This window comes from Lynx canadensis, chromosome A3 (genome assembly GCF_007474595.2).
Source record: "Lynx canadensis isolate LIC74 chromosome A3, mLynCan4.pri.v2, whole genome shotgun sequence".
Lineage (NCBI taxonomy): Eukaryota > Metazoa > Chordata > Mammalia > Carnivora > Felidae > Lynx > Lynx canadensis.
Window position 1 is genome coordinate 275,773 of NC_044305.1, and position 26,153 is coordinate 301,925.

At 62.7% G+C, this 26,153-nt stretch overlaps 2 protein-coding genes and 1 long non-coding RNA gene across 12 annotated transcripts; 2 read left to right on the forward strand and 1 right to left on the reverse strand.

Moving 5' to 3' along the window:
* Positions 1-2,038: 2,038 nt before the first annotated feature.
* ZNF512B (zinc finger protein 512B) lies at positions 2,039-12,740 on the forward strand. Its single transcript, XM_032592543.1, is given in 30 exon segments — positions 2,039-3,481; positions 3,484-3,501; positions 3,504-3,555; positions 3,830-3,927; positions 3,930-3,976; positions 4,344-4,369; positions 4,371-4,469; positions 4,586-4,794; positions 4,797-4,915; positions 4,917-5,284; positions 5,367-5,425; positions 5,428-5,514; positions 5,517-5,591; positions 5,707-5,739; positions 5,742-5,777; positions 5,875-6,023; positions 6,188-6,313; positions 6,385-6,417; positions 6,419-6,478; positions 6,691-6,715; positions 6,718-6,808; positions 6,894-6,936; positions 6,938-7,084; positions 7,295-7,382; positions 7,385-7,497; positions 7,713-7,814; positions 8,114-8,176; positions 8,738-8,747; positions 8,750-8,835; positions 9,182-12,740. Coding segments are annotated over 30 exon segments (2,757 nt in total). The 5' UTR covers positions 2,039-3,438; the 3' UTR covers positions 9,434-12,740.
* A 149-nt stretch (positions 12,741-12,889) lies between these two features.
* UCKL1 (uridine-cytidine kinase 1 like 1) lies at positions 12,890-26,152 on the forward strand. 10 transcript variants are annotated; one of them, XM_030309131.1, is made up of 16 exons: positions 12,890-13,093; positions 14,046-14,147; positions 19,331-19,521; positions 19,701-19,807; positions 19,929-20,099; positions 20,185-20,256; positions 21,389-21,578; positions 21,671-21,732; positions 23,718-23,737; positions 24,625-24,723; positions 24,795-24,888; positions 24,978-25,040; positions 25,144-25,266; positions 25,477-25,584; positions 25,653-25,809; positions 25,902-26,152. In XM_030309131.1, exons 1-16 carry the CDS (start codon positions 12,981-12,983, stop codon positions 26,003-26,005), a joined length of 1,776 nt encoding a protein of 591 aa, XP_030164991.1. In that variant the 5' UTR covers positions 12,890-12,980; the 3' UTR covers positions 26,006-26,152. The 10 variants fall into 10 exon arrangements, with proteins under 10 accessions (XP_030164991.1, XP_030164992.1, XP_030164998.1 ...); XM_030309132.1 differs by having other exon boundaries at positions 19,334-19,521; XM_030309134.2 differs by lacking the exon at positions 12,890-13,093 and adding an exon at positions 13,200-13,932.
* LOC115509858 lies at positions 14,474-19,333 on the reverse strand. Its single transcript, XR_003967507.1, has 2 exons — positions 16,263-19,333; positions 14,474-15,443 (listed from the first exon to the last, which is right to left on the reverse strand). It is a non-coding gene; the product is annotated as an uncharacterized LOC115509858 (long non-coding RNA).
* Position 26,153: the final 1 nt, after the last annotated feature.

The following is a 26,153-nucleotide window of genomic DNA, read 5'->3' on the forward strand; positions in this document are numbered from 1 at the left end:
GACTACAACGATGCTGGTTTCCAGATCCACGATACACCATGATATCCAGTGACCCCCTAACATAAACACAGGGGGCACAGGACACACAATGTCCCAACATCCAGACATTCTATAGCCTGGAGACACATCTGCTAAGATACAGATTTCCCTACACACACACACACACCCCTTCCAACTAGTCACCTGGATACTAACATACAGATAGGCATGTTTTCCCCTAGTATGGGACACACAGACATAACCCTGACATCAGACGTCTACACAGGAGACTGCCCGGCACACGTGGTCACTAAGGCACACACCTATCAACAGACGTGGATGTGCTCCATGCATGGACATGCAGACTTACACGGGGAAAGATGACAACCTGGCTGGGTCTCACGCACTGACCCCTCCCCCAACCCTGGATGTCCTGTCCCCAGGGTGGACACGGTCAATGAGGGAAGGACATTTCCTCTTCCTCCTGGGGCCACATGGACCTTTCTCTGGCTCTGATTTCCAAGGGAAGTTCTAACCCAATGAACGCTCCAAAGAGGGCCCCTATCCCTCTCTCTGGCGGCACTTTGTGCCAGCCATTAGAGAAGCAGGTCTCAAGAGTCCCCATGAGGAGAGGCAGACCCTAATCTGACCATGTCTCTTGTGACCTGCCCTGAATCTATTGCAGGGTAGACAGAAGGGTGGAGTGGGGGGTAGGTGCCGGGGGTGGGAAAGGCTTCAGGGAAGGAGGTGTGTCTTGTAACCCTGTTTCCCAACTAGCACCTCTTCCTCTGCTTCATTCACTCCCAAATCCCGGTAGCGATGGTACCCCCATTACCCCCAGCCCTGATGCCATTGTCCCCTCGGTTCTGGGGCACGGCAGAGCAAGGCACTGGCCCTGGCCACCCCCACCCGAAGCAGACAGAGGCTGGTCCAGTGGTCAGTAACCCCATAGAGCCCATGGCCTCAAACTGCTCCCCCAGCACTGTTAGTAGCCAGGCGGTCCCCTGACTGTGGCCACAGGCAGAGGTGGTCACAGGGGCCGGTTGGAAGAGATCCAGATCCTGCTTTGCAGGCCCCAATCTCCCAGGGGCCAGGAGTTCAGGCTCCCAGAGGACGTGGTCTCCATTGCTGCACCTTCCCAGGGCCAACACCTAGAGGCATCTGGTCGCTTCGATCCGCGTACATTGGGATCGGGGCAGTTCCCAGCGTCCCGATAGTGCCTCAGTTTACCCCACTGCCTGAAAAAAACGCCTCTTGCCCTACGGGCGGCATAACGGGCCACTTTGCACTGGAGCCCCAGCGGACGGAGGCGACGGACCCAGGAGCCGGGAGAGGGGGCCGGGCCGATGGCCCCCTCCCCCCCAACCCGTTCCTCCCCGTCGCGGAGCGGCTGCAGGAATACCGCGAGAGTTCGCCCCCTCCCCCCTACATAAACTGTCAAGGTGGGAGGGCGGGAGCGCGCATGTGCGCAGCGCGGCGCGCAGCCTGCGCCGCCCGGACCCCGCGCCCCGCGCCCCGCGCCCCGGCCCCCGGCCCCCCCCGCCTCGGCCGCCGTCCCTCAGGTCGCCGCAGGTAAGCACCCGTCCGCGCCCTGTGCCTTACCCCTGTGCAGCCCCTCGCTCGGCCTCTTCCCCTCCCTTACCCCGTCACTCCGTCGTCGTTTGTTGACCGTGCCCTGGAGCCCCGCGCCCGCCGTCCCCCCTCCTCGCCCCTCGACCCCCCCCCCCCCGCCCCGCGTCCTCGCCCCTCTCCCCTCTGCCTGCGCCGCGCTCCTGTCTCCTCCTTCTCCAGAAAAAGTCGCCATTTTGGTTCACTGCCTTCGCCCCCCCTCCCCCCTGCACCCGCGATCGCCCTTTCGGGGCCAGGCCGGGGCCCCGCACCCCGGCTGCAGGTGACAGGTGTGTGGCGAGGCCAGTCTCCAGGTGTACGTTTCCTGGCCGGGTTCATCCGCGCGCCCGGCCTGTGCCGAGGTCCCCCCGCCAGCGTTGCTTGTGGCGCCCCCTCCCCCCTGCGAGGGTCCCACCTTTGCCACCCTGCTGGGTCCTCTGACAGGGTGGAATCTCTTTTCCTCCTGTTGTTCTAGTCACAGGTCGTGGATGGAAGGAGGGTGTCTGCCCCCTAGGCCAGCCCTGGCCCCAGGCCCCCCAACTCTGAGTTCTCCGCCCAAGCCGGAGAGACTGCAAAGTGGGTTCTTGGTAGGCACCAACCTCCCAGGCTGGTGGAATCATCATGGCGTTGGGATGACTGATGCTGGCATGTCTCCTTTGGAAGTTTTGGTGTGAAGACTTCAGAGAAGTTTGTTTAGGCCCGTGTAGACCCGAACCTCCCCCTGGGCCCAGGATATGGGCACCCCCTTGGTAATGAGCAGTGATTGTCCTTACCAGAGACCTCAGTCTCTGGACCCCCTCTAGGCCCTGCAGTCCCTCCCCGCTTCCTCTGATGTAAGTTCGTTAGGAACTGCCAGAGGAGGGGCTGCCTGCCCACACGACACCCCCCCCCCCCTCCTGTGGCCTTAGGTGTCCCTGTAGGAGGATCCTGTAGGGCTGAGCTCAAGAGTCCCTCCCCAGAGCTCTCAGGGTCTGGAGTCCCCCAGCAGAACAGGCCCAGGATGTCCAGCCTCAGGCACGGGGTAATCCCTGTGGCCGATGCCTGCAGTTTCTGGAGTGGCACTGGTGGACCTGTAGTGGGGGACAGATAGGCTTTTGAGGGTGGAGGTGGAGAGGAGGTCAGCCAGGTAGAGGGTGGCTGAGGGATTCCTGCTGGAGACAAGGCTGAGAAGAAAGTCAGGTAGAATGGTTCAGCTGCATGGGACTAGAAACAGGTCTCCTGGGATCCTCAGTCCTTGATCTGCCCCCCCCCCCAGGGGAATTTATTCAGTTGAGTAGGCTATGGGCCTGCAGTGCCACATCTTGGCCATCTTCCATCTGTGTCCTGGAGAGAAGGGTCCAGGGGTGCATGTCCAGGTAGGGTGGCATTGCCTTCGGTCTGAGTGGGGCCGTGGAGTAAGGTGTCCCAAGGTGCTTGGGCCAGAGCGCTTGTGAGCTAGCAGCCATATTAGTGTCATAATTGGCCCCTGGGAGGGACGCTGTTGGTCTCTTTCTTCCTGAACGCTCCACCTCTTCAGGGGCTGCCCGCAGCTCAGTACCAGGTATGATTCATGGCACGTTTTAGGACTGTGTGTCTGGGGACAAAGGAAGTCTATGAGAGCTGATGAGGGTTTCGGGACAGTTAGTGCTTCCAAGATGATTGTGTCTCCTGCATAATCTGCGGAGACCTCAGCTGGGCAGCCCCTCCCCTAAACCAGAAGCCTCCATCACCTACCATACATACACAGGTGGGCAGGCTCTCCTCCCCTGAGCCGGAGAGGGGCCTATCTGGGGGCAGGGTTTAAGAGTAGTCCATTCAAGTCCTGAGTCGGGCCTGGTGAGCCTCACGGGTTTGTCTACTTGCTCTGCAGAAATGACCGATCCCTTCTGTGTTGGAGGAGGCCGCCGGCTCCCCGGTCCACCAAGAGTGGACCTGGAAGGATGGAGGCCGGAACGAAGTCCGACTTCCTGTGCTGCATGACCCACCAAATTGGGTAAGAGGGATCAGGCCAAGGTCAACTCCAGGTGACCACAGGCAGCTGCTACTTGGTTGTGGGACTCCTTTTCAGCTCCCAGCTCCCCCAGTAGTCTAGTTCTGGTGCTCAGCTGGGCCGCCTGGGCCCCTGATTCCTGTCCCAGGCCTGACTACAGTCACAGTCTCCCACTCCCCATGCTTCGCTGTGGGGGGGTGGGGCTTCCTCCAGGCCTGAGCAGCCCCCTGGGTGGCAGGTGAGGCAGCTTCCAAGCCTTGGCATATCATGTGTTGCAGGGATGCCGTGGTCCGGGGGCGGGCAGACAGTGCCCAGCCAGGGCCCACTCTGCTTTGACCCGGGGAGTCCAGCCAGTGACAGGACGGAAGGGAAGAAAAGGGGCGTCCGAAAGCCGAGAACCAGGCCCTCCGAGACATTCCTGTGAGCTCCCTGAAGGCGGGGTGGGACCATGCTGGGGTCTGCTTGTCAAGGCCACCACCCTGCCTTTGCTTGCTTTTCACACAACCGGCCCCAAGCCCTCAGCTTGCGTCAGAGGTCGCTCTGTGCTTTCTGGCTTCATGGTGCGGCCTGGTACCCAGTGGGTCACATTTGTGGGGTTCCTAGAACAGGGTCAAGTACACCATTGCTGCTTGGGGTGGCCTGAATCTTGCTGCACTTCTGAGGTTGAAGGGCTCCTGGAGCCTGTCTGCCCTGCAGGCCTGGGGAGGAGACGGAGGCTGGGCATGGGTTGGGTTGGCAGAGACTTGGCTGGCTGAGGGGGTCAGCAGCCTCACCTTTCCATGTCCAGCTCTCCCTGATGAACCAGTGGAAAGACAATTCAAGCGCACTCAAGGGTGAAGTGTCCAAACTCAGGGTGCTGGCTGGAGTTCCCCAGCATCTACGGGCTCAAGTACCATTACCAGCGGTGCCAAGGGTAAGGGCTGTGGGCAGGGAACTAGAGGCCTGGGGCCCGCCCTGCCCACCTGTCTGCTCAGGGTGTGTCCTGGGCAGAGGCCTGGGCTGCCATCCCATGCCTGCCCTCTCCACCCAGGGTGCCATCTCAGAAAGGCTGACCTTTCCCTGCCCCTTCTGTGAGGCTGCGTTCACTTCCAAGACCCAGCTGGAGAAGCACCGGATTTGGAACCACATGGACCGACCCCTGCCTGCCCCTAAGCCTGGGCCGGTCAGAGCCGGCCGGTCACTATCAGCCGGCCCGTTGGGGTCAGCAAAGCCCATTGGAGTGAGCAAACCTGTCACTGTTGCAAACCCGTGGGTGTCAGCAAACCCATCGGCATCAGCAAGCCAGTGACGGTCAGCAGGCCTGTGCCGGTCACCAAGCCAGTGACAGTCAGCAGACCTGTGCCGGTCACCAAGGCTATCAACGGTCAGCAGGCCTGTGCCGGTCACCAAACCCATACCGGTCACCAAGTCCGTGCCGGTCACCAAACCCGTGCCGGTCACCAAGGCAGTGAGTCTCAACAAGCCAGTGCCAGTCACCAAGTCCGTGCCGGTGACCAAACCAGTGACCATCAACAAACCGGTGCCGATGACAAAACTTGTGACAGTTACGAAACCCATGCCAGTCGCGAAGCCGGTGACGGTCAGCAGGCCCATTGTGGTCAGTAAGCCAGTGACGGTCAGCAGGCCCATTGCCATCAGCAGACACACACCACCTTGCAAAATGGTGCTGCTGACCAAGTCCGAGAACAAAACTCCTCGAGCCACAGGGAGGAGCAGTGGTAAGAAAAGGTACGGGGGCTCCTTCCAGGTTGGAGGTGGTAACAGGGTCAGAAGTGGGCCCTCCTGCCCCTCACCTGCCTGCTCCCTGCAGGGCTGCGGACAGCCTGGATGCATGCCCCATCCTGCCAAAGCAGGCGAGGCCGGAGAATGGGAGTATGGCCCATCCACCACGGGCCACACCTCGGCCTTCCAGCTGAGCACAGACCCCGGCAGCAGCCCCCTTTCTCTGGGCAGCAGGCCCTGGGGAGCAAGGAGGCACCGAGGGCCACAGGCCCTGTGTCCCCACCTGAGGAGGGAGCGGAGCGCACAAAGCACAGTAAGACGAGAGGGGGGAGGCAGTGGCTGGGGTGGGGTAGCGGTCTGTTGGCCCAGGCCTCCCGACGGTTATTTGACCAGAAACCTTGGGCCCTGTTTTCTCTCCCCCGAGTCAGGAAGGAAACAGAAGACACCCAAGAAGTTTACAGGGAGCAGCCGTCCATCTCAGGGACCTTCGGACTCAAAGGTGAGGCCCTAGCCAGTACAGCATCTGGGGCTCGACACATGCACAAGTGTGCCTGCACCCTTGGCTCACACCTGCCCCATCCTGTATGTGCACACAGGCCTGGCCAAGGCAGAGGACAAATCCCCGCCTGCACCTGTGCCAAGGAAGCAGGAGGGGCCGGGCCCCGAGGATGTGCGCAAGAAGGTGCTGGCTCCTGCTAGCACGGTCAGCAAGGACGTGCCGGCCCCCACGGCCCACCCAGCTCAGGTGGGGGGCTGCCATGTGCAGGGCCCAGGACAGATCTCAACTCTGGGGCAGATCCTGGACCACAGGGACTGGGGGCTGAGTGTGGACCGTGGGTCCTGTGGCTTGGCATCCAGGGCGTACCGGGAGCCCCACCATCCCCGTGAGGCCCTGGCCCTGCCCTACAGGTGGCCCTGGAGGAGCAGTGGCAGCGTGCCATCCATGAACGGGGGGAGGCTGTCTGCCCCACCTGCAACGTGGTCACCCGAAAGACCCGCGTGGGGCTTAAGAAGCACATGGAGGTGTGTCAGAAGGTAAGGCTGCCCGGGGTCCCAGGCGGGGAAGTGCCCAGACTCAGCTTCTCACGACAGGGGCATGTCTGCAGCTGCAGGATGCTCTCAAGTGCCAGCACTGCCGGAAAACAGTTCAAGTCCAAGGCCGGCCTCAACTACCACACCATGGCGGAGCACAGCGCCAAGGTATGCCCTGACCCACCAGCCCGCTAGCCTCCTAGTCCGTCTCACCCCACCCCACCCTGCCTGCCCTGCCCACTGACCTCTCGTCCCCCCCCCACGTGGCAGCAGAACTTAGTGGTTCCCGTGCCCGACCTTGGACACCTGTGGCCCTGACCCCTGGGCTGGGCAGGTGGCCCTGTGGTGGTGGGGATATTAAGGCTGGGCCTGCCCCCCAGCCCTCTGACGCCGAGGCCTCGGAGGGAGTGAGCAGGAGGAGCGGGAGCGGCTGCGCAAGGTGCTGAAGCAGATGGGGAGGCTGCGCTGCCCCCAGGAGGTCAGGGGGATGGGGGGGTGGCGGGGCGCACTGCGCGGGGCGCTGGGCGGTGGATGGGACCCAGCCCCTTGCTGGCCGCTTACCCGACTCTGACCCCATGGCTGCTGGGGCCGCCTTCTCCAGCCTCATGGGCTACCAGTACCACCAGGCGACGCTGCGGAAAAGCCTCCTGTGAAGTGGACAGCCCATCCTTTCCCTGCACCCACTGTGGAAAGGACCTAAGCCGCTCCAAGGCCGGACACGATTAACAATGCCGCTCGGAGCACACGGCCCCAAGTGAGCACCTGTGGCCTGGGGTCTCTTGCCCTGGGGTACCAAGCATGTCGTGTCGGCGTGCCATCTGCTGTGTGTGCTCCCCTTCCCTTTTGGGGGCTACGTGCATGGGGCCGTGGCGATCCTGGGACCCCCGAGTGCCCGGTGTTCGCTGCCTGGGGCACGTAGCCTCTGTCTCTCTGCACCCCGTGCCCTTTGGTCCCTGTTGCTCACCCTGTCTTCCTGCTCTGCAGCCGCCTGAGGAGCCTGAGGAAAGCCCCCCGAAAACTGAGGACCTCTGGGTGTGGAGCGGACCCCCCAGCGGCCGCATCCGCCGCACGTCAGCCAGGTTGCCGTGTTCCACCTGCAAGAGATCGCAGAGGACGAACTGGCTCGAGACTGGACCAAGCGACGGGTGAAGGATGACTTAGTACCTGAACTGCCCGGGTGAGCTCCCGTCCCCGAACAGGGTGTGACCTAGCTTGGGTCCCCTGCAGCGGCCCCGCCCCTGCGACTTGGACCATTTGCTGGCTTCCAGGTTCACATCTGCCATCTGTCAGGGGCACAGTCAGGTCCTTGGAGCAGGTGGGGTCGGCTCTGGCCTGGCATTCGGTAGCCCTCCCGTTAACACAGGCCCCCTGGGCTCACCCTGGTGCTCACCTGCTTTTACAGCTCAACTATACTCGGCCAGGCCTCCCCACACTTAACCCCCAGTTGTTGGAGGCGTGGAAGAATGAAGTCAAGGAGAAAGGCCACGTCAACTGCCCCAATGACGTGAGTTGGGGCAGGCTGTGGGTGGGTGTGGGGACCCTGGGGCTGAGGAGTAAAGAGCCCAGGTGTGGCCCTGGGTAGGAGGTCTCCAAGTGATCAGCCAACCTGTGATCCCTGCAGGGTCCTTAGATGGAGCCCCATAATCTCAGCTGTAGAGGTCTAGCCTGCCCATATCCCAGGACCCCTGGGGTCAAGCCCCCCACTTACCCCAGAGGCCCCATATCCCTCAGCCAGGGGTACGCGTGTGTCTGTGTGGGACATCTGCTGGGAGGCCCTCCCCCACCGTTGTCTCCTGTCCCCAGTGCTGTGAAGCCATCTACTCCAGTGTGTCCGGCCTTAAGGCCCATCTCGCCAGCTGCAGCAAGGTCAGTCCCCTGGCCGTTTCCCGTGGTGGGGTAGGTGCTCTGCACTCCCAGCCAACCCTTAGGGGCTCCGGCATGTTGGGTGTGTGACCCCACCCCAGTGGGGCAGGGACCGGCCAGTGCCCGATGGCCAGCCCAGCCCAGGACACTTCAGCATTCTCCAACCCTATCCACGAGTCCATTGGCCCAAGTTGTTCTGCCCACAGGGGCTTCTCGTCTGTGTGGGTGTAAGCAGGCACAGTGGACCTGGGCTTGGGGTGAGGGGCCTTAGGCCAAGGCTGCAGCCCTTCCCCAAGGCCCGTTCCTCTTCCCATCCTCTCCTTATCCCTTACCTCCCCTGCAGCGGGGGCAGCTCAGAGGTCCTGCCACACAGAAGCCTTGATGGGTCCCTAAGCTCACCCATTGAGCACCCAACAAGATGAGCTGTAGTTGCTGCCCCGACCCTATAGCCACACAGGTGCGGGAAGAGGGCCGGGGTTCCCTGCTTAGATCTGGTGCTTCTGGTATTCCAAGGGGTGGGGTGGGGTCCAATATCTGGGGGCTGGCCTGCCTGATGCCTTGCAGGGAGACCACCTGGTGGGAAGTACTGCTGTCTGCTGTGTCCAAAGGAGTTCAGCTCTGAGAGTGGCGTCAAGTATCACATCCTCAAGACCCATGCAGAGGTGGGATGGGCTGAGACACCTGCTGAGCCTGCAGCAGATGGGCTGGCCCAGGCGGGGATTGGGCCAGGGCGGGAATGGTGGGGTAATAGCTTGTGTGGCCTTTGAGCAAGCAGCCAAGGTTGAGAATCTGGTGGTTTCAAAAAAAAAAAAAAAAAAACAAAAGGAAAGGAGAAATCTGGTGGGGTTGTTTCAAAGTGGCTTCTGGCTTCCCTGGAGGACGGGAGGAGCTTGGGCACCACTCCCCCGCACCCCGAGCAGGAGGCACCGTAGCGCAGCGGCCTGCCTGGCCCCCAGTGCCTAGCATCCTCCTGCCTCGGGGTCTACATTGCGGTGTTTTTCTTTCCAGAACTGGTTCCGTACTTCGGCTGACCCACTTCCCAAACACAGGAGCCAGGACTCACTGGCACCCAAGAAGGAAGAGAAGAAGAATCTGGCAGGTGGGAAGAAGCGAGGCCGAAAGCCCAAGGAGCGGACCCCTGAGGAGCCCGCACCCAAGATGCCCCCACGTCGAGACGACTGGCCCCCAGGAGGCAGAGACAAAGGGGCCCGGGGCTCCACTGGCCGGAAGGTGGGAGCCAGCAAAGCTCCTGAGAAGTGAGCAGAGTGGCTGGCAGGTGGGTGGGGCCTGGTCCCCACACTGGACACCAAGCCCACTCTGTTCAGGGTGGGGGTAGCTAGCTCCAGGACCTCCTGCCCTCCAGTTCTCCACCCCCCACCCCTGCCTATTCATCTGTCCAGCGGAGGCAGCCAGTCCCTCTCTCCTTCCTGACGGCCCTTCCCGTGTGCAGGCTGCACAGGGCACACCTGGGCTGGTTCTCTGGGGGGAGGCCCGTGGCAGCAACGGAAGTGCAATAGCTTGGAGGGACATTTATGGGCCTGGTGGAGTCTGGGGCCCTGGATGGGCAGGAAGAGGGTCTGTGGCTTAGGTCTCAGCGCCACGGGGTAGAGCAAGGCAGGCAGATGGCCTTCACCATGCAAGCTCCCGGCCCCGTCTGCTTTCTCAGGCCCAAGGCTTGGGGGTCCTCGGTGACCCATGGTTCTGGGCTGATGAGGGCACCTGAGCAGCCTCACCTTTCTACCCAACACTGGACCCCAGCACCCCCAGCTACCTCCCAGGACAGACCCTGAGTCTGACTGCTACCATGCTGACCAGACAGCCGCCCTACCGTGGCCTCCCTCGTCCTTCCACATTTGGCTCCTCTGCTTCTGTTCTCTACCTCTCCAGGCCCACCCTCCCCTGCCTGTGTGACCCCTGCTGTGCTCGGGCCCCTGCCCCACTGGCCCCTGTCCGTCACGGTGGGTGGAGGTGGCCCTGTTCGTGGGCTCTCCTGCCATCCTGTCTTCATGGGTGCTCCCTGCCTGGGGCAGGGGGAGGGTTCTGCTCTCACCTGCGGGGCTGCCGGAGCGGGGGGGGGGGGGGGGGGGGCGGTGAGGGGGTCGCATGGAGCATAGCTTTGCCTCCAATCTCCAGCTTTGCTAAGACCACTGCTCTAGGTTGGGGCAGCCCAGTGGGTCAGGGATGGGCCAGTCTGGTCTGGGGCCCACAGGCATGTGGGGCATGGAACTGGGGCCCAGCTCTGAGGAGTAATCCCTGTGGGAATCAGCCTTCTGTCTGCTGGTCTGGGTTGGCCTGTGGCTAAGCTCCCATGGGAGTCTCCTTCCCCCCCCCCCCTTTTTTTTTACCTGCCCTTTTGTTTCTGGTTGTGTGGTCTTTCGATATGAGAGCTGAAGGCCAGGAGGGGGCTCGGCCAAGGTCACGTTGTGTTGGTGGCAGCTCTGTGCTGGCCCTTTTGGGGCTCAGAGCATGGCTAGGTCTGCAGGTTGACCAGGGTTCAGGCTGGAGTCCAGGGCACCCACAGGAGGTGGCCAAACCGCCTCTGGCCTCCTCCCTGGGCCCCACTTTCCAGCTTCGGCAGTGTAGGGAGGAGGAAGGTACTCAGAGCCACTGGGTTTGGACAGAGGTTATTTCCCACAGGGGGGTAGAGGGTGGACTGAGGGCTCGGCCTTGCCGATCCTGGACGATGTGAATTTTGATATTTGCCCGTGTGCGTGTATCTCCTGGGTGTAGTGGATGCCAGTCTTGTTGCTGTGACAAGTAACAACCTTTTTTTTATTGTTTTTTATACAAAAACAACAATCCGACATTTTGGTGCTAAGGGTTTCCTGGTGCCGACGGTGGATCTAGGGGCTGAGGGGGTGTCTCTCCCCTGCTCAGGGAGGCGGTGCTGACCGGGCACCTCTCTGCCCCTCAGCTCCCGTCCTCATCTAGTCACAGGAGAGGAGGGGCCCTAAGCCAGGCTTGGCTCTCCTGGCCCTGCAGTAGGGAGACAGATTCCGGGGGGGGTTGGGGGCTGGTCATGCTGCCCGTCTCCAGTTCCCTTCCTTTGGCCAAAAGGCTCTTGGGCAACCCCAGCCTGTGTGCTAGGGAGGGGGTGTAGAGACCTGGACTACCCCCACTCACACACACCTTGATTTGATCGAAGACTGGAGACATGGACGGATGGATGTGATCCATTGTCAAACACGAAGGGAGGGCAGTGTGGGCAGAAAGACTTTTCTGTGTTCCTGGGTGTCACTATGGTAATACAGCTGGTGGAGGCAGAGGTGGGGTCAGGCAGCCACTGTGGGGGGGGGGGGGGCAGCCTTGGGCAGGGAGGGGATGCAGGTGCTGGCAGGAGCCCCAGGTGCATTTGTCTTTGTCACCAATGGCTGGAGGAGGTTGGACCTCAACACCTCTGCTGGGGACGGCCACCCGCCCCAGCCTCTCAGGTACTTGGCCCTTGGGGAACGGGGGGCTGGTTTTTTGCTGGGGGGTGAGTTTCCAGGTCACCCCCTGAAGTCCACAGTTGGTCCCTGGTTTGGGAACCCTGCCTAGATGTGTGGGAAGAGGTGGGGTCCTGGATAACTTGATGTTTAGCACTTTAACCCCCTTCTTTGTCTTTAAAGTGGGTGTGGGGGGCTGCTGCCAAAAGTGACTATTGGGTCGGACCCCTCTCTCCCTTCTTCCCTTCCTGCTTCCCATGTTCTGGTGAGTGGCAGTGGCGAGCTGGTGGGCAGAGCCCTCCTCCAAAGTGGGCAGAGCCCTGGGCGGCTCAGCGGGATCCGCCCACCTCCCACTCTGGTGGGAATCCAGCCAGGTAACCGCCTGGCCTTGATTGACACCTTCAGTGAGAGGGACTGGAGTGGCAGACCCCCAGGGCATGGTGGGCGTGAACCCTGCCCAAGACCCAAGCCCAGGGCACAATGCCAGGTCCCTTTCTGAAGATCTACCTCTGGCCCAGCCCACCCACCCTTGCCCTGAGAACAGGAACGGCCCGACTGAAGGGGCTGACACTTCACACAAACATAGGATGCACTTTATTTGCTTGTGCAAAGGCAGTTGAGGGTGTATCCTGGTGTGAGGTGATCAGTGGCCCTCCCAGCGGTAGCCCCCTCCTGTCCCTCTGGTTCAGAAGGGAGAGAATGGGTGCACCCTGACCCACGGGGGGCAGGGCTGTCCCGGTGTGTCCAGTTCGATGGGCCCCAGGTGGCTTACCCTGGAGGCCTGGGGGTCGCGGGCGGGGGGGGGGGGGGGGGGGCGCCGGCCAGTACCTCTGGCCTGGCAGCCACACATCCTGTGCTTTGGGTTTCTTGGTTTGGGTTTTTTAATGCCGGTTCTCCGTACATAAGTGCATTTCGGAAGAGAGGTTCCAGCTATCACTTGTAACCGTATATATACATATATATTCTATCTACAAAGTGTTTATTTGCAAGATGTTTTGACGGTGAGCTCGGGCCTGCCCGCCTTGTGACCATCTGTCCCCGGTCCTCGTCCCCGCCTCCGGCCCCATGTGGCGCGGGGGTGGGCCATCAACTGTATGTATTAAATATGACTGTATCAAATAATGTTTATTGATTTTTTTCCAGGGGCTTTGTGGCTGCTGAGTTGTGGTAAGCTCGGGGTGGGATCTTTCCCCGCAGACGACGCCGGTCCGCCCGCTCGCAGCGGGTGAGGCGGACTACGAGTCCCGGCACGCACAGCCGCACGGCCTTGTGGACTTGTAGTCCGCACGGCGCGCCAGCGAGTGGTGCGGCGCAAAGCCCCGAACTACGACTCCCGGCGGCCAGCCCCGGAGACGCGGCCCGCGGCGAGGCCTCAGAGTTCCATGGCGGCGCCCCCAGCCTCTGATGACGCGCCCCGCTTGCCTCCGCCGCCCGCTGCGGCGGGAGACGGGCCCGACCGGCCGGCGGAGAGGAGCGAGGCCTCGTGCGAGGACCGGTAGGCGCGCCCCGCCGAGCACGGGCTGGGGGCCGCGCACGCCCTCTCGCGTCCGCCGTGTGAGCCGGAGCCCGCTTTGCGGTGGGGCGTCCGCCTGCGGCAGGGCGACCTCGACGGGCTGGGTCTGACACGCGGGGGGCCCCCGGCCGCGGTGGGAGGTTCCTCCGGGCCTGGCGGGGCCGGCGGCGCTGAGCCCGGAGGTGAGACCGTGTCCGCCCCGCCGCTCCTCGATGGCCGGCGGCACGGGGTTCATGGGCAGGGCCTGCCGGGCGCCCAGTCCGAGGTTCTGCGGATAAAGCGGATTCCGCACGTAGCTGGCGTGGACTTTGTTGTCTGTCCCGAGGGGACGGGGAGGGCCCCTGGGCTGGAGCATCTGAGGTGGTCAGTGTGTTCTGGAATACGCCGGGACTCAGGCTCTGCTCCACCTAAGAGGCCAGGGTTCGTGAGTCTGGGGTAGATCGTGCCTGCTGCCTTCCGCCTGCCCCACCTGTTGTGCGGTGCCGCCAGGCTCTGGGGAGGTTTTGCAAGAGTTGAAGTTGGAAGGGTGGAGCGGGGGCAGGGCCATTTTGTCACCCTGACTGGGGAGATGGAAGAGGCCAAGAGGAAATGGGCTCCTACTGAGCTCCTGGGGCCAGGCCCACCAGGGGGCGGTGGCTGAGCCGCGATCCGGAGCAGCCCCCTGCACTTCCGGGTCTAAACTGTCGCTTCAGGAAGGCTCTGCGAGGGCCGCAGGTTGTGGGGGTCCAAGGAAACCACGGTTCCAGCCCGGGCATCTCATCTCGGGACTTGGGTGATCTCTCCAAGGCAGAAATGCTGTGTGCCTGGATTCCTCCAGAATGGTCTGGGTGCCAGGGCAACCTCTTTCTTGGAGGGAGGAGAGGGGCGGGGGGGGGGGGGGGGGGAGGGGTAAGGGATGAGGCGAGGCTGCCCTGCGATGACAGCTCTCCTTCAGGAGCCGCCAGATCGCAGGAGGCTGTCCAGGCCCTGAGGAGCATTGTGTGTCCTTCCCATCTCACACCTTCCCAGCAAAAAGTGACTATATGCCTGGCACAGGGTGAGTCTTGGAGGACTTGAGTCTGTGACACCTGCTTGTTCCAAAGAATCTTTGAGGTAGCCCAAGATCAGAGAGGATAAAGCTAGGTAGGCCCTTGAGAAAAGCACTCTCTGAGGACACAGATAGGTGGCAGCTGCAGTCAGGGCCCCATCCTGCGTGCAGAATCATGTAGTGGGCTTGGGTGCCCCCCCCCCCATGATGTCCAGGGAAGCATAGGTCGTAGGAAGAGAGCCAGGACCTGGGAGCCGTAAGTGGAGACTCCAGCACGCTTTCTCCAGAGGCCCATGGGGTCTACCCTGGAACTGCCTCTGGACTTCACGGTTGTCCCTTGATGCTGGCTGGTGTCCTGAGGGCTGTTCCTCTGTGCTGCCCCCACAGTCCCTGCACACCCCCCAAGGGCCCCGGAGCTGGGTCTGGTTGGCATTTTAGGTGTATGTGCCAGTGCCCCTGAGCTAAGGCTCTCCCTGACCACCCTTCCAGCTTCTTCCACATCATTGCGGACGCACTGGTATGGTTTGTCCACTTTGCCCTTGTGTTTTGTCTGCTTGCCCCTCTAGAGGGTTAGCTCCATGAGGACAGAGACTCCAACTCCCTTAGCACTGGACATGCTGATGGGTAAATGAGAACGGTGGTGATAACAGTGAACCCCTGGGGCTGTCTCCTGGTGCGGTCCTGGTGGAGGTGGGTTTGCAGCTATGGGAATGGAGGGAGGCTGGCTGGACCCGCCCAGAGCAGCAGGAACAAGGGACTTCTGCAGGGAGGTTTCCAGGGTAATGGGGTAGGGGCTGTGCAAGTCTCTGGAGCCTGTTTTTGGCTCCTTTAAGGCTGCAGCCCCCCAGTGTTCTACCTGCCCTGAGAATACTCCCCTGACACCTCTGTCTCTGAGCAGTCTGGGGTCCACTGGGGCCTGGCTCCTCCCTCCTCCATCCAGCCTCATTTGACTCATCCAGCAAACTTCCTAAACCTGGACAGAGTGTCAGGCACCAGTGAAGGCCCTGGTGCTGCATGCCCCAACTCTGCAGCCCTGTCCAGGACAGCTCCAGCCTCCCAAGTGTGGGCCAGCCCCTGCCCGCTTGTCCAGGCCAGGGAGCAGGAGGGGGAAGCGCTTGTGGGCAAAGTTGGACAGTTCAGTTCTGCCTCCAAGTGCCTCTGGACAGGGAGGCAGACACACCCTTGTTACCTGGGCGGCCAGGAGCGGCCCCTCTTCAGGTGTGTGAGCCCCATCTGGAATCTTCTCTTCCCTGAGCCTCTGTGTTGTTAGAAGCCAGGAGGAAAGCTGGAAAGGAGGCTGAGGACCTAGGGATGCAGACCGCTTCACACACTGCAGTAAAGATCTTTTGGCTGACCCACCCTTGCTGAGGCTGGGGCTGAACCCATTCTTTCTCCTGCTGCCAGGCTAGAGAATGACTGTTTCCCCTGGCTGAACACGCAGCACTGGGTGGCCTTGGGGGATGAACTGGAGCCTACCCCTGGAGGGGGTGGGGCAGGTGGATAGAGTTTCAGGTTTGTTTATGCCTCTAGAAGGCACCTTGGGGCCAAGAGTGTGACGCTCAGCGCAGCATTGACATTCAGCAAGACTTGGCCAGGAGAGACCTCAGATTTCCCTGTTCTGTAGGGGTGTAGGAGAGGATTGGTTTTACAGTCCCAAGCAGGCCTGGGGTCTGGAGTTTTTTCCATGGTGTTCTAGGAGGGGTGCACTGTGGTCCTCAGCAAGCACTGGGCCAGCAGTGCACCAGCCGGTGCACAGGCCAGGGCAGGCCTGAGGTCTGCCAGGGCCACAGGACACTGTTCTTTTCAGCAGGGTCAGTGCTATTAATATCAGGAAAGTGCACAGCCCCCAGCCGGGTGATCCTCTTAATGCCCGTGGCCTCAGCCTCTGAGGCCGGCAGTGAGTGCTGTTCCTTCCACACGGGAGGCTCTTCGGACCCAACCCCAGCTCCTCACCTGCAGCACTTCCTGCCCACACGTGGAGGGACAGTTCAGGTGTCTCCTGAGCTGTCCAAGGGGGCCACTGTGGGTCTAAGTGGCCCTGTGGAGATGCTCCTGCACACACCTGGGATCACCCTGCTGTCCACTGTCCCCTGTGTCCCAGCCATGAGCAGCCCCCCAGCTTACCCTGGCATCAGGATCTCGGGATGCTGGGCCCTCGGAGCGGAAGGCAGGTGAGTGGCAGGCCTGTTGTCCCCCGCGGCTGTAGTGAGGAACTGCCTTTGCAGTGTCTTGGCCGCTGGCAGCCCCATGTAGCGTGTGTCCGATCGACGCAGGGAAACAGGCCGGGTAGGTGCTCGTGAGGGGCCAGGCAGGGCTGGCCGCCAGCAGGGTCTGGTTTTGCTTGGGGCTGTCTGTTACAGGTGAGTCTCTGTTGTGGCTCATAATCCTTTGGTTTGAGATTAGCTTTTGTCACTGTAGCCAGAAGCACCCCGACCATCTGTTGACTGAGAAATGAGATCTTTTGTGCGATGTTCCCATTTCCAAGGTCGTGTCGCCGAGAAAATGGGGTGCGGCTTGCTCTGAGGTCACAGCGCGGCTTTGTCCCTGATTCCCAGAGAGAGACGGGGCTTTGGAGAAGGCAGTGCAGCTGGAGTTGGCTGCAGACCCAGCCTGATGCCTTTCCGGCCCATCACACGCCCTAGATGGGGCGGCGCCCTAGACGGGGCGGGTTTCTGGCAAAGCTCTCTCTGCCCTACTTTCAGCTCTTCCTGGCGCACGGGTACTCTTCCCTGGAATGGTCCCAGGCTGTTGGCAGCATGAGCCTCAGAAGTTGTCAGTGGTGGTGGCCGTCATTACCTCAGTAGTACAATGAACACTCACAAATAGGGACTCTGAGTTTCCTGCTGGAGAGGCCAGGCCACTGTGCCGGGGTGAGAAGCAGGGGACGGGAGCGATGCCAGCCCCAGGCCTACGCTGCCCCGAGGCGGTCCTGCGTGGGCATGCTCAGCACGAGCGCACAAGAGCGCGTTCTTTGAGATGGGGAGGACTTCCTCCATTGCAAGTCAGGTTTTCCACATTGGAGTGTGCTCGCAGAAGGCACGGGGCTGGACTTTGTTCTCTGCCCACCGTCACCCCCAGGGCCACCGCAGGGCTGGCTCCACTCTCCCGAATGGGCCATCTGTCATCTCCAGAGCGAGCGGCGGGCCGCCTGCTTGGGAGGGCAACACATTGGTGAGCCGTGGGGGCTGTGTGCTCAGTGTGGTTAGACGAATACGTCCGGGGTTAGATCACACAGCACTGCCCTCTGCCCAGGTCCTGGAGATACTGCTGCTTGGTGCATGCTTTCCCCACCCCCGCACCGTGTCCCTCTCTGGTTTGACTGAATGGGCGTGTGGGCGGCACTGCTGGGGTGGCTCCATGCTGGGCAGAAGCCCCCACATGCTTGCTGTTGGGTGACAGTGCCTAGGGCTGTCCTCGCTCCAGATTGCTGTCTCCAGAGCCACAGAGGTGACACTGAGCACACAGACAGGCTAATCACCTCCAGCGCTGGCTCCTTGTGCTGTCCTGGCAAGGAGCAGCGGCAGTCCTGTGCTGTCTGTCCCCCAGGATGCGGCCACGTGTCTCCTGTCATGTGGTGGGTGGTTTCTTGCTGCTGAAGTTGTCCTCTCAACACACCAGGAGGCTCCCGAGCGCTACCTGTCACGCCTTTGGCTTCAGCTAATTCCTCCCACGCCCAACACATGTGCACCCCACCTTCCCGGCTCTTGCAGGCTGTTCCAGAGGCAGGAAGGCACTGTCACGGGCCTGGGTGAGCTGGCAGCACCCTTGCCGGGGCATGGGTCTGCGGCCCGGTTCCAGGCACCCCGCGGCCCGGCACTGCTGGTTGTAGGGGTGGCAGCAGACTTCACAGACTGTAGCCCCCTCCGTGCGCCCCATTTTGCTCACGCACCCTCAAATGAAGGTGTGTGCAGGCGGGCGGTTTTATGTAAATATATAAATGAGTTCGTGTCTCATGGCACTGGACTTTCTCACCCAGCCATACTTCCAGGACGCCTTCCCTGTCTCTGTTCATCCCTGGCTCTCCTGCTAGTACTGTGAGCAGCACTCATCACCAGGGTCCTGGACCAGGGGTGGACAGGCAGTGCTGCGGAACGCGTTCCGCAGGGACCGACTTGCCCAGCGCGTCCACATGGTTCCCTGCCCTGTCTTCCCACCCGCCGGGGGCTCTGCCCGGATAGTCAGTAGCTGTGCTGGGCCACGACCTGCCTTGAAGCCTCGGGAGCAGGTCAGCAAGGTGATGCTTTGGCCAGCCCAGTCTCTCTCTCATGCGGTGGCCAGAAACGCCTTCTCCCTGGGCTTGTCCTGGCCTTGCAGCCATCTTTACACCAGGCTTTTGTGTCCAAGCCTCTCAGCACAGACTCTGAGCAGGCATCAGGCAGACACTGCCTCCCAGCTGGGCCACTCAGCCAAATTGAATGTCCCCGGAGCTGCCGCTCTTGGGATTTGAGGCCTTGGGCCAGCAGCCACACCGTGCCCTTCTGAAACGACAGAGACATCAGCATGTCCCTTCGGCACTAGGGGGACAGCGTGGGCAGGACAGAACACGGATGCCGTCCGTGCCTTCCCTGGATTGAGTTTTCCAGCTCGTAGCCCCTGGGGGCCGCTGCCTTCTGCCCGGAGTTTGCAGCGTGCTGGAGGGCAAGAAGCAAGGGCCTCCCTGTAGGCCTCCCAGTGCAGGGCCTTCCTCCTGCACCCATCCACTCTGCCGCCCTGCCCAGCTTTCCCGTCAGCAGCTTCTGTCTCCGGAGCCCCTCTCCCTGTGTACCCTACGGGGTGGCAGGGATCAGACCATATAAAACAAGAGGACTGCCCAGAGAGTGTCCTGGGAGGAAACATAGTCCTCCACGGGGTCTTGACTGCCATTGGTGTGCCCCTCTCATCTCCTGAAAGGACAGGGGCCCTATGGAGCCCGCTGGTGCCCAGCCTACGAGGAAAGAGGAGCCAGGCCCAAGATGGCAGTCCTCGTTGCCCTGTGTTTGCTGTCCCTCTGAACTTGTGTGGGCAGTGGCGGTCCGAGGCCCGGAGCCCTGTGGGTGGGCTGCGGGTGGTTTTTTGTGTATGCCCCAATTGAGTCTGCCCCCCCCCCCCCCCCCGCGCCGTGCCCGTGTGCCTGCACGGGGGCTGCGCCCCACGGCGGCCACGCCAGGCCCAACACAGGACGGCAGAGGCGAGCGTGTACTCCTTCTCTGCAGCAGCAATGCGGAGTCCTTGGACAGGCTCCTCCCAGCTGTGGGCACCAGGCGCTCGCCCCGGAAGCGCACCACCAGCCAGTGCAAGTCTGAGCCGCCCCTGCTGCGCACCAGCAAGCGCACCATCTACACAGCCGGGCGGCCGCCCTGGTACAACGAGCATGGCACGCAGTCCAAGGAGGCCTTCGCCATCGGTGAGCAAGGCCCGCGGCGGGAGGGGGAGGTCAGGCAGGACCTGTCATCGAGCACCTACCTGAGCAGCAGCTCCACTGATGTCAGCGGCCTCGTGCCCCTCAGTTGTGTGTGTCAGGGAACCCCTCTGGGAGGTTGGCTGGGCGGCCCTTGCTCAGGGTCACTCCGCCCCTTCCCGCAGGCCTGGGAGGCGGCAGCGCCTCCGGGAAGACAACCGTGGCCAGGATGATCATCGAGGCCCTGGACGTGCCCTGGGTGGTCTTGCTGTCCATGGACTCCTTCTACAAGGTGAGGAGCACTCCCGCACATGCAGGCCATGTCCTCAGAGGGGCCTGGAGCCCCCGCCCCGGCCCCGGCCCCGGGCGTGGCGGGGAGGGGTACGCAGAGCCCCTGCCTCCTCCCCCTACAGGTGCTCACCACGCAGCAGCAGGAGCAGGCTGCCCGCAACAACTTCAACTTTGACCATCCAGACGCCTTTGACTTTGACCTCATTGTGTCCACCCTCAAGAAGCTGAAGCAGGGCAAGAGTGTCAAGGTTCCCGTGTACGACTTCACCACCCACAGCCGGAAGAAAGACTGGGTAGGCCCGCTGGGCCCGGCCTGTGCCTATCCTCCTGGGAGCACGGTGGGCACAGAGGGTGAACCACTGCACGATTCCTTTGCAGAAAACGCTCTATGGTGCAAACGTCATCATCTTCGAGGGCATCATGGCCTTTGCTGACAAGACACTGCTGGAGGTGAGATCAGGGCTCGAGGCTGACGGCCGGGGACGCCCACCCCGGCTCAGCTCCCTGTCCCCGCTGTGGTTCTAACCTCAAACCTGCCTCCTCCAAGCAGGCCAAGCCACTGGCTCTGACAGGTGCATGGCCACCTGTCCCATCCTTGTGGTGCAGTCACTGGGTGTTGGGTGAGGAATGGCTACCCTGTGGGGAGCCAGTCAGGACGTTGGGTCAAGCAGACCCGCCACTCCCACAGAGAGACTGGAAATGCCCTTGGTGGGGGAGGCAGCCTGAGGAGGGGCTCCCTTCCAGGTGGGGGTGCAAGCCCTGGGCCAGGGCCTCTACTGTGTTTTCTTTCTCTTCTGACCCTTACTCACCCTCTTCATGTCTGTGTTTCCTTTGCTCTTCTTTGGGGCTCATGCAGGCACTGAGGTCAGAGTGACCTTGGGGTGGTGGGTGTGGGTTTGTGTGTGTGCACGTGCGTGCTCTTGCCGGGGGTGGAGGCGGGCCCTTGTGTCTGTGCCGTCTGCGTGGCGCACCCCTGACCGCTGGGGGGCGTGCACAGCCGCATCCATCCCGCCAGGCCCTGCTGTGCGGGGCTCCCTCTCCTGCCCCTGCTGAGGCCCATCGGGGGAGGCCTGTGCTCACAGCCAGCTGTGCCAGATCTGCTCCCGGTTCCTTGTAGTTCTGAGGCCAGCGGGTTTGGGCTGAGGCTCAGGGAACTCCGCTGCCCACCGTACAGCAGTGCCCAGCCCCACATCCGCCCGTTCTAGGCCAGACCTGAACTCACCAAGCCCAAGAACCATGATGGGGGATGTGGTGGGGAGGGAACAAGTCCCCAGTCCCCTGGTGTGTGCGAGGGCACGTAGATAGCGGACGACCCACGGTAGTGGTGCCGGCTCCACCTGCCTCGGGAACCAGTACCCATCCGGTGGCCTCTGGCTGAAGCCCTTGGTGGACAGCGCCCCCACGCAACGTGTACATGCCCCCACAGCCACGCACACTGCCAGCCAGAGGTACCAGCCAGACCCTCAAGGTGCCCCGAGGTCGGCACACAGCCCAGAGATCTTTGCAGGAACTGGTCCCGATGTCGCCCACACCGGCCCTGCCGGTGGCACGCCCCGCTCAGCAGCCGGCTCTCCCCATCCAGCTCCTGGACATGAAGATCTTTGTGGACACAGACTCTGACATCCGCCTCGTGCGACGGCTGCGTCGGGACATCAGCGAGCGAGGCCGAGACATCGAGGGTGTCATCAAGCAGTACAACAAGTTCGTCAAACCTGCCTTCGACCAGTACATCCAGCCCACCATGCGTGTGGCAGACATCGTGGTGCCCTGGGGTGAGCCTGCAGACACACCTGCCCTGGGGATGTGGGCAGAGGAGGCCTTGGTTGCCCGTGTCACCCTCCTGACCTGTCCTGTCCCGTCCCAGGGAGCGGGAACACAGTGGCCATCGACTTGATCGTGCAGCACATGCACAGCCAGCTGGAGGAGGTGAGTCAGCTGGGCCAGGTTCCCAGCTACCTGCAGCCCGCCCAGCCCCACTCCCTGCCTCCCTGCAGCCACCATCCACAGCCACCTGCTCTGCAGCCCCCGTGTATTTACTGTCCCCTGCCACGTTCTGGCCCTCCAGTGTCCCAGGCCTGCTCGGTCAGCCTTGCTGCCCACCAGCCCCCGGCCCTTTGTGCTGGCCGGAGGCAGCTGGGTTCCCTGAGGAAGCGTGGAGTGTACAGGTGCCTTCTGGTGTTTCCGGCCTGAGCTGGGCCTTGAGTGGAAGGGTGCACTCCTGTTCTTCCCAAAGCTTCCAGGGACCGTTGGGTGTCAGTGCTGGGTGCTGTGTCCCGATCACTCCAGGAGGGGTGCCCCAACCTGAAGTTACATGCGCTGGGCTGGCTAAGGGCACTGCCCACCGCTCTGGGCAGGCTCCGTAATGGGGTGCTGGAAGCCTGAGGAATGAGGAACAGAGCCCCAGGAGTCCTGGCTCTTACTGCCCAGTCCAGAGGGTGCCCAGGTCACAGGCCGTAACAGCTGGTTCCCTCCCATGGTTGGCAGCTGCCTCGGACGATCCCTTGGTGGGGCTGTGGCAGGTCCGTTCCTGGGTGGGGGTGGCCCAGCTGGCCAGGGTGCACGGTGGCGAGGGGCTGTGCTGTCCGGTGACTGCGAGGTGAGCAGCGCTACCATCACTGACGTGCCACCCCATTCCCTTGTGTCTCCCTGTGTTGCTGCCGCAGCGTGAGCTCAGTGTCAGGTAAGACTTCCTACACCTGTCTGCACAGACGGAGGCATTTCCAACATCCACAGGCAGCTCAGAATTTGGGTTGTCACCTGGGCAGGCGGGAGGGTCCTCTCCTGTCATGCCCACCCTTGGGCAGCCCTGCCCCAGGCACGGAAGGGACAGTGTGGTGGCCCCCACACTGCTTTTGCCTGTCCTTGTTGGCAGATGAGGAAACTAAGGCACAGAGATGTTAAGGAACTTGCCCAAGGTCACACAGAGCCCTGACTCTGCCCTGGTCAGACCTCTCTGGAGGCCTCTCCCTAGCATGGGGCTGGTTGCATGGGGTCTGACGCCAGAGGGCACAGCTGTGCTGAGCCAGCCCTGTTGGGTGCCCCCCAGGTCAGTGGCTACAGGCCTGCCCCTCAGAAGCTAGAGGGAGGGCCTGGGTTTATACCTCCTTTGCCTGATCTGAGGGTCCGGTCTGGATTCCCACAGATGGTGGTGAGGCCTCAGCCCCCTGGCCCCCTGCCCATCTGGCCCTGGAGAGAGAGAGAGCCAGGAGCTCTGAATGCACCAGGGCCCCAAGGGAGCAGAGGAAGCACCTACCCCACACAGTGCTCAGCATGAATGAATGAATGAATGAATGAATGAATGACCTGCCTTTAGCCCAGGCTTTCTGTGGGATCGGGAAGCACCAGGAGAGCCCCCGGTTCACAACTGGGAGCCCCAGCTGCTGCGTTGGGAATGCCTCCAGGGCCAGTCACTGGCCCCTCCAGCGTCCTGCCCTCGCTTGAATCACTGCTTGGCTCTCCTCCAGACCAGGGCACCTGCAGGGATTGTCCTGTCAGGCCCTCTGGAAGCCTCTGTTGTGAGAATACAGTTCCTGGGGTTTCAGACTTGAGAAAACACCCAAATGCTGCTGCCGGCTAGTTCCCCTTCTCTGGCCAGCCACGGAAGTGGTGGCTGGTGGCCGCTCGCCTCTGTCAGCCCCAGGAAGTGTTGCTGGTGGGCGGTCGGCGGCGGGGACAGGCAGGCAGGCAGGCAGGCCTCGGGGCGGGGCCGTGCCTCGGAGAGCAAAGCCTCCAGGGGTCCCCCAGTCGCCCGCCACCTGCCTCTCTCTCTCAGGCCAGCTAGCCGGAGGCTGCAGGGGCTGCCCGCGCTCCCTTGCTAAATGCTCTTTTTCTCTTTGTTCTTTTCCTCTTTGTAAACCCTTGGGTTTCCTGCCCTGTTCCCTCCCCGAACGTACTCTTCACCTGGCGAGCAGAGGAAGCTGCGCTGGGATATGTGAGGACAGAGTGCGCTCTGGTTGTGCTGCTGCTGTGCTGTGCGCTGCTGGGGGAGGGGGGCTGCTGTCCCCGCCCCTGCTCCGCCCTCCCCCAGCTCTGCCCCGCCCCCCTGCTCTGCTCCGCCCTCCCCCAGCTCTGCTCTCTGCTCCGCTCTCCCCCAGCTCTGCCCTCTGCCCCGCCCCCTCTGCTCTGCTCCGCCTTCCCCCAGCTCTGCCCTGCCCCCTGCCCTCTGCTCCGTCCCCTGCCCTCTGCCCCGCCCTCCCCCAGCTCTGCCCTCTGCTCCGCCCCCTCTGCTCTGCTCCGCCCTCCCCCAGCTCTGCCCTCTGCCCCGCCCCCTCTGCTCCGTCCTGCCCCGCCCCCTCTGTTCCCCACTTCCCCCCCTCCTCTCCCCACTCCAGGCCTGGTGCAGCAGGGGTGGCCCTGAGCTAGATTTGCTCCTGTCTTCTGAGAGGGTGGTGCATCACCTGGAGGGAAGGGTCAGGGTGAAGTTTGGCCCTGAAGCTCAGTTGTTGCCCAGAGAGACATGTTCTGGGGTTGGGGACCGGTCGCCCTTCCTGGGGGCTGAGACTCCTTCTCCCTCCCACTGCCTGGTCCCCTTTCGCTTTCTCCCGAGCAAGGCCCGGAGGGGATTGGGGCTGGGAGGGGAGGCTGACACCGTAGCCCCTCGCTTTCCCACCTGAAGGTCAGCTGCTCTGCCTTCGCCTGGCGGGCGTATCTCGGGGGTGGGGCCCTCCCTCCAGGTCGGCCACAGGGAGGCGGCGGCCCCCACTCTGCACGCCCCACTGTCCCCCTCACATCTGCCCCACACACAGTGTCGGAGCGGGAGGATGGGGCGCCAGGAGGAGACACCCCTTCTTGAGTCCCCCAATTGGCTTGTGTTTCCAGGGCCGCACTGGCCTCGGCGCACCAGTGCCACCCTCTGCCTCAGACGCTGAGTGTCCTCGAGAGCACGCCGCAGGTGCGAGGCATGCACACCATCATCAGGTGAGAGCCCTTCTGTAGGACGAGGTGGCCCCTGGCCGCCCACCCCTTTGCTTAACGCCACCGGCCCACAGGGACAAGGAGACCAGCCGTGACGAATTCATCTTCTACTCCAAGCGGTTGATGCGGCTGCTCATTGAGCATGCGCTCTCCTTCCTGCCCTTCCAGGTGCGGGGCGGGGGGGGGGGGGGGGGGGGGGGAGCGGGATGTGGGCGGCCCCTCGTGCTCACGAGCGCCCCCACCCACTCTGTGCGCAGGACTGCGTCGTGCAGACCCCGCAGGGGCAGGACTACGCGGGCAAGTGCTATGCGGGGAAGCAGGTACCGGCGGGGCCGGCCGCAGCCGGGGGGCGAGACTGGGGCAGCCGGGGAGGCGAGGCGGTAGGTCCGGCCAGCTCAACGCCCCCCACCCCCGGGCCCCCAGATCACTGGCGTGTCCATCCTGCGGGCCGGTGAGACGATGGAGCCCGCGCTGCGGGCCGTGTGCAAAGACGTGCGCATAGGCACTATCCTCATCCAGACCAACCAGCTCACTGGGGAGCCCGAGGTGCGGGGGGGGGGGGGGGGGGGCCGGAAGGAGCCTGGAGGGCAGGGGCCAAGGGGCGCAGGGAGCCTGGAGGGCGCGCGCGCGGGGGGGGGGGGGGGGGGGGGGGAGGGAGGCGGTGGTGATCCGGGGCGGGGAGAGTCCGGAGGGCCCGGAGGGCAGCCCTGGCTTTGTGCCGGCTCTGACTCCGGCTCCGACTCCGGCTCCTCGCAGCTCCACTACCTGCGGCTGCCCAAGGACATTAGTGACGACCACGTCATCCTGATGGACTGCACCGTGTCCACGGGCGCTGCAGCCATGATGGCCGTGCGGGTGCTCTTGGTGAGTGGGTTGGAGGGGGCCGCCGGCCGCAGGGCTGGCTTGGAATTCACTGGCCCCGTACCGTGCAGGACCACGACGTGCCGGAGGACAAGATCTTCTTGCTGTCGCTGCTCATGGCGGAGATGGGTGTTCACTCGGTGGCGTATGCTTTCCCGCAAGTGAGGATCCTCACCACAGCTGTGGACAAGCGCGTCAATGACCTCTTCCGCATCATCCCTGGCATCGGTGAGGCCGCGCGGGGCCGGTCAGCGGTGCTGGGGGGGGGGGGGGGTCTGGCGGCCCGAATCCCCGCCACGAGGGCCTGCTTCCTTCCCCAGGGAACTTCGGTGACCGCTACTTCGGGACCGACGCTGTTCCTGACGGCAGTGATGAGGAAGAGTGGCCTCCACGAGCGAGCCTGAGCGAGCCCGAGCGAGCCTGAGCCCTCCTGCCCTCGCCCCCGCCCAGCCTCTTCCCGCCTCGCGTGGCCTTGCTTACAGAGATGTCGTAACTTATTTCAGTTTAAAAAAAGACGTTACCGCTGTAACTCACTCTGTACGTTTTATAAAATAAAGTTCAGGGAAACGAAG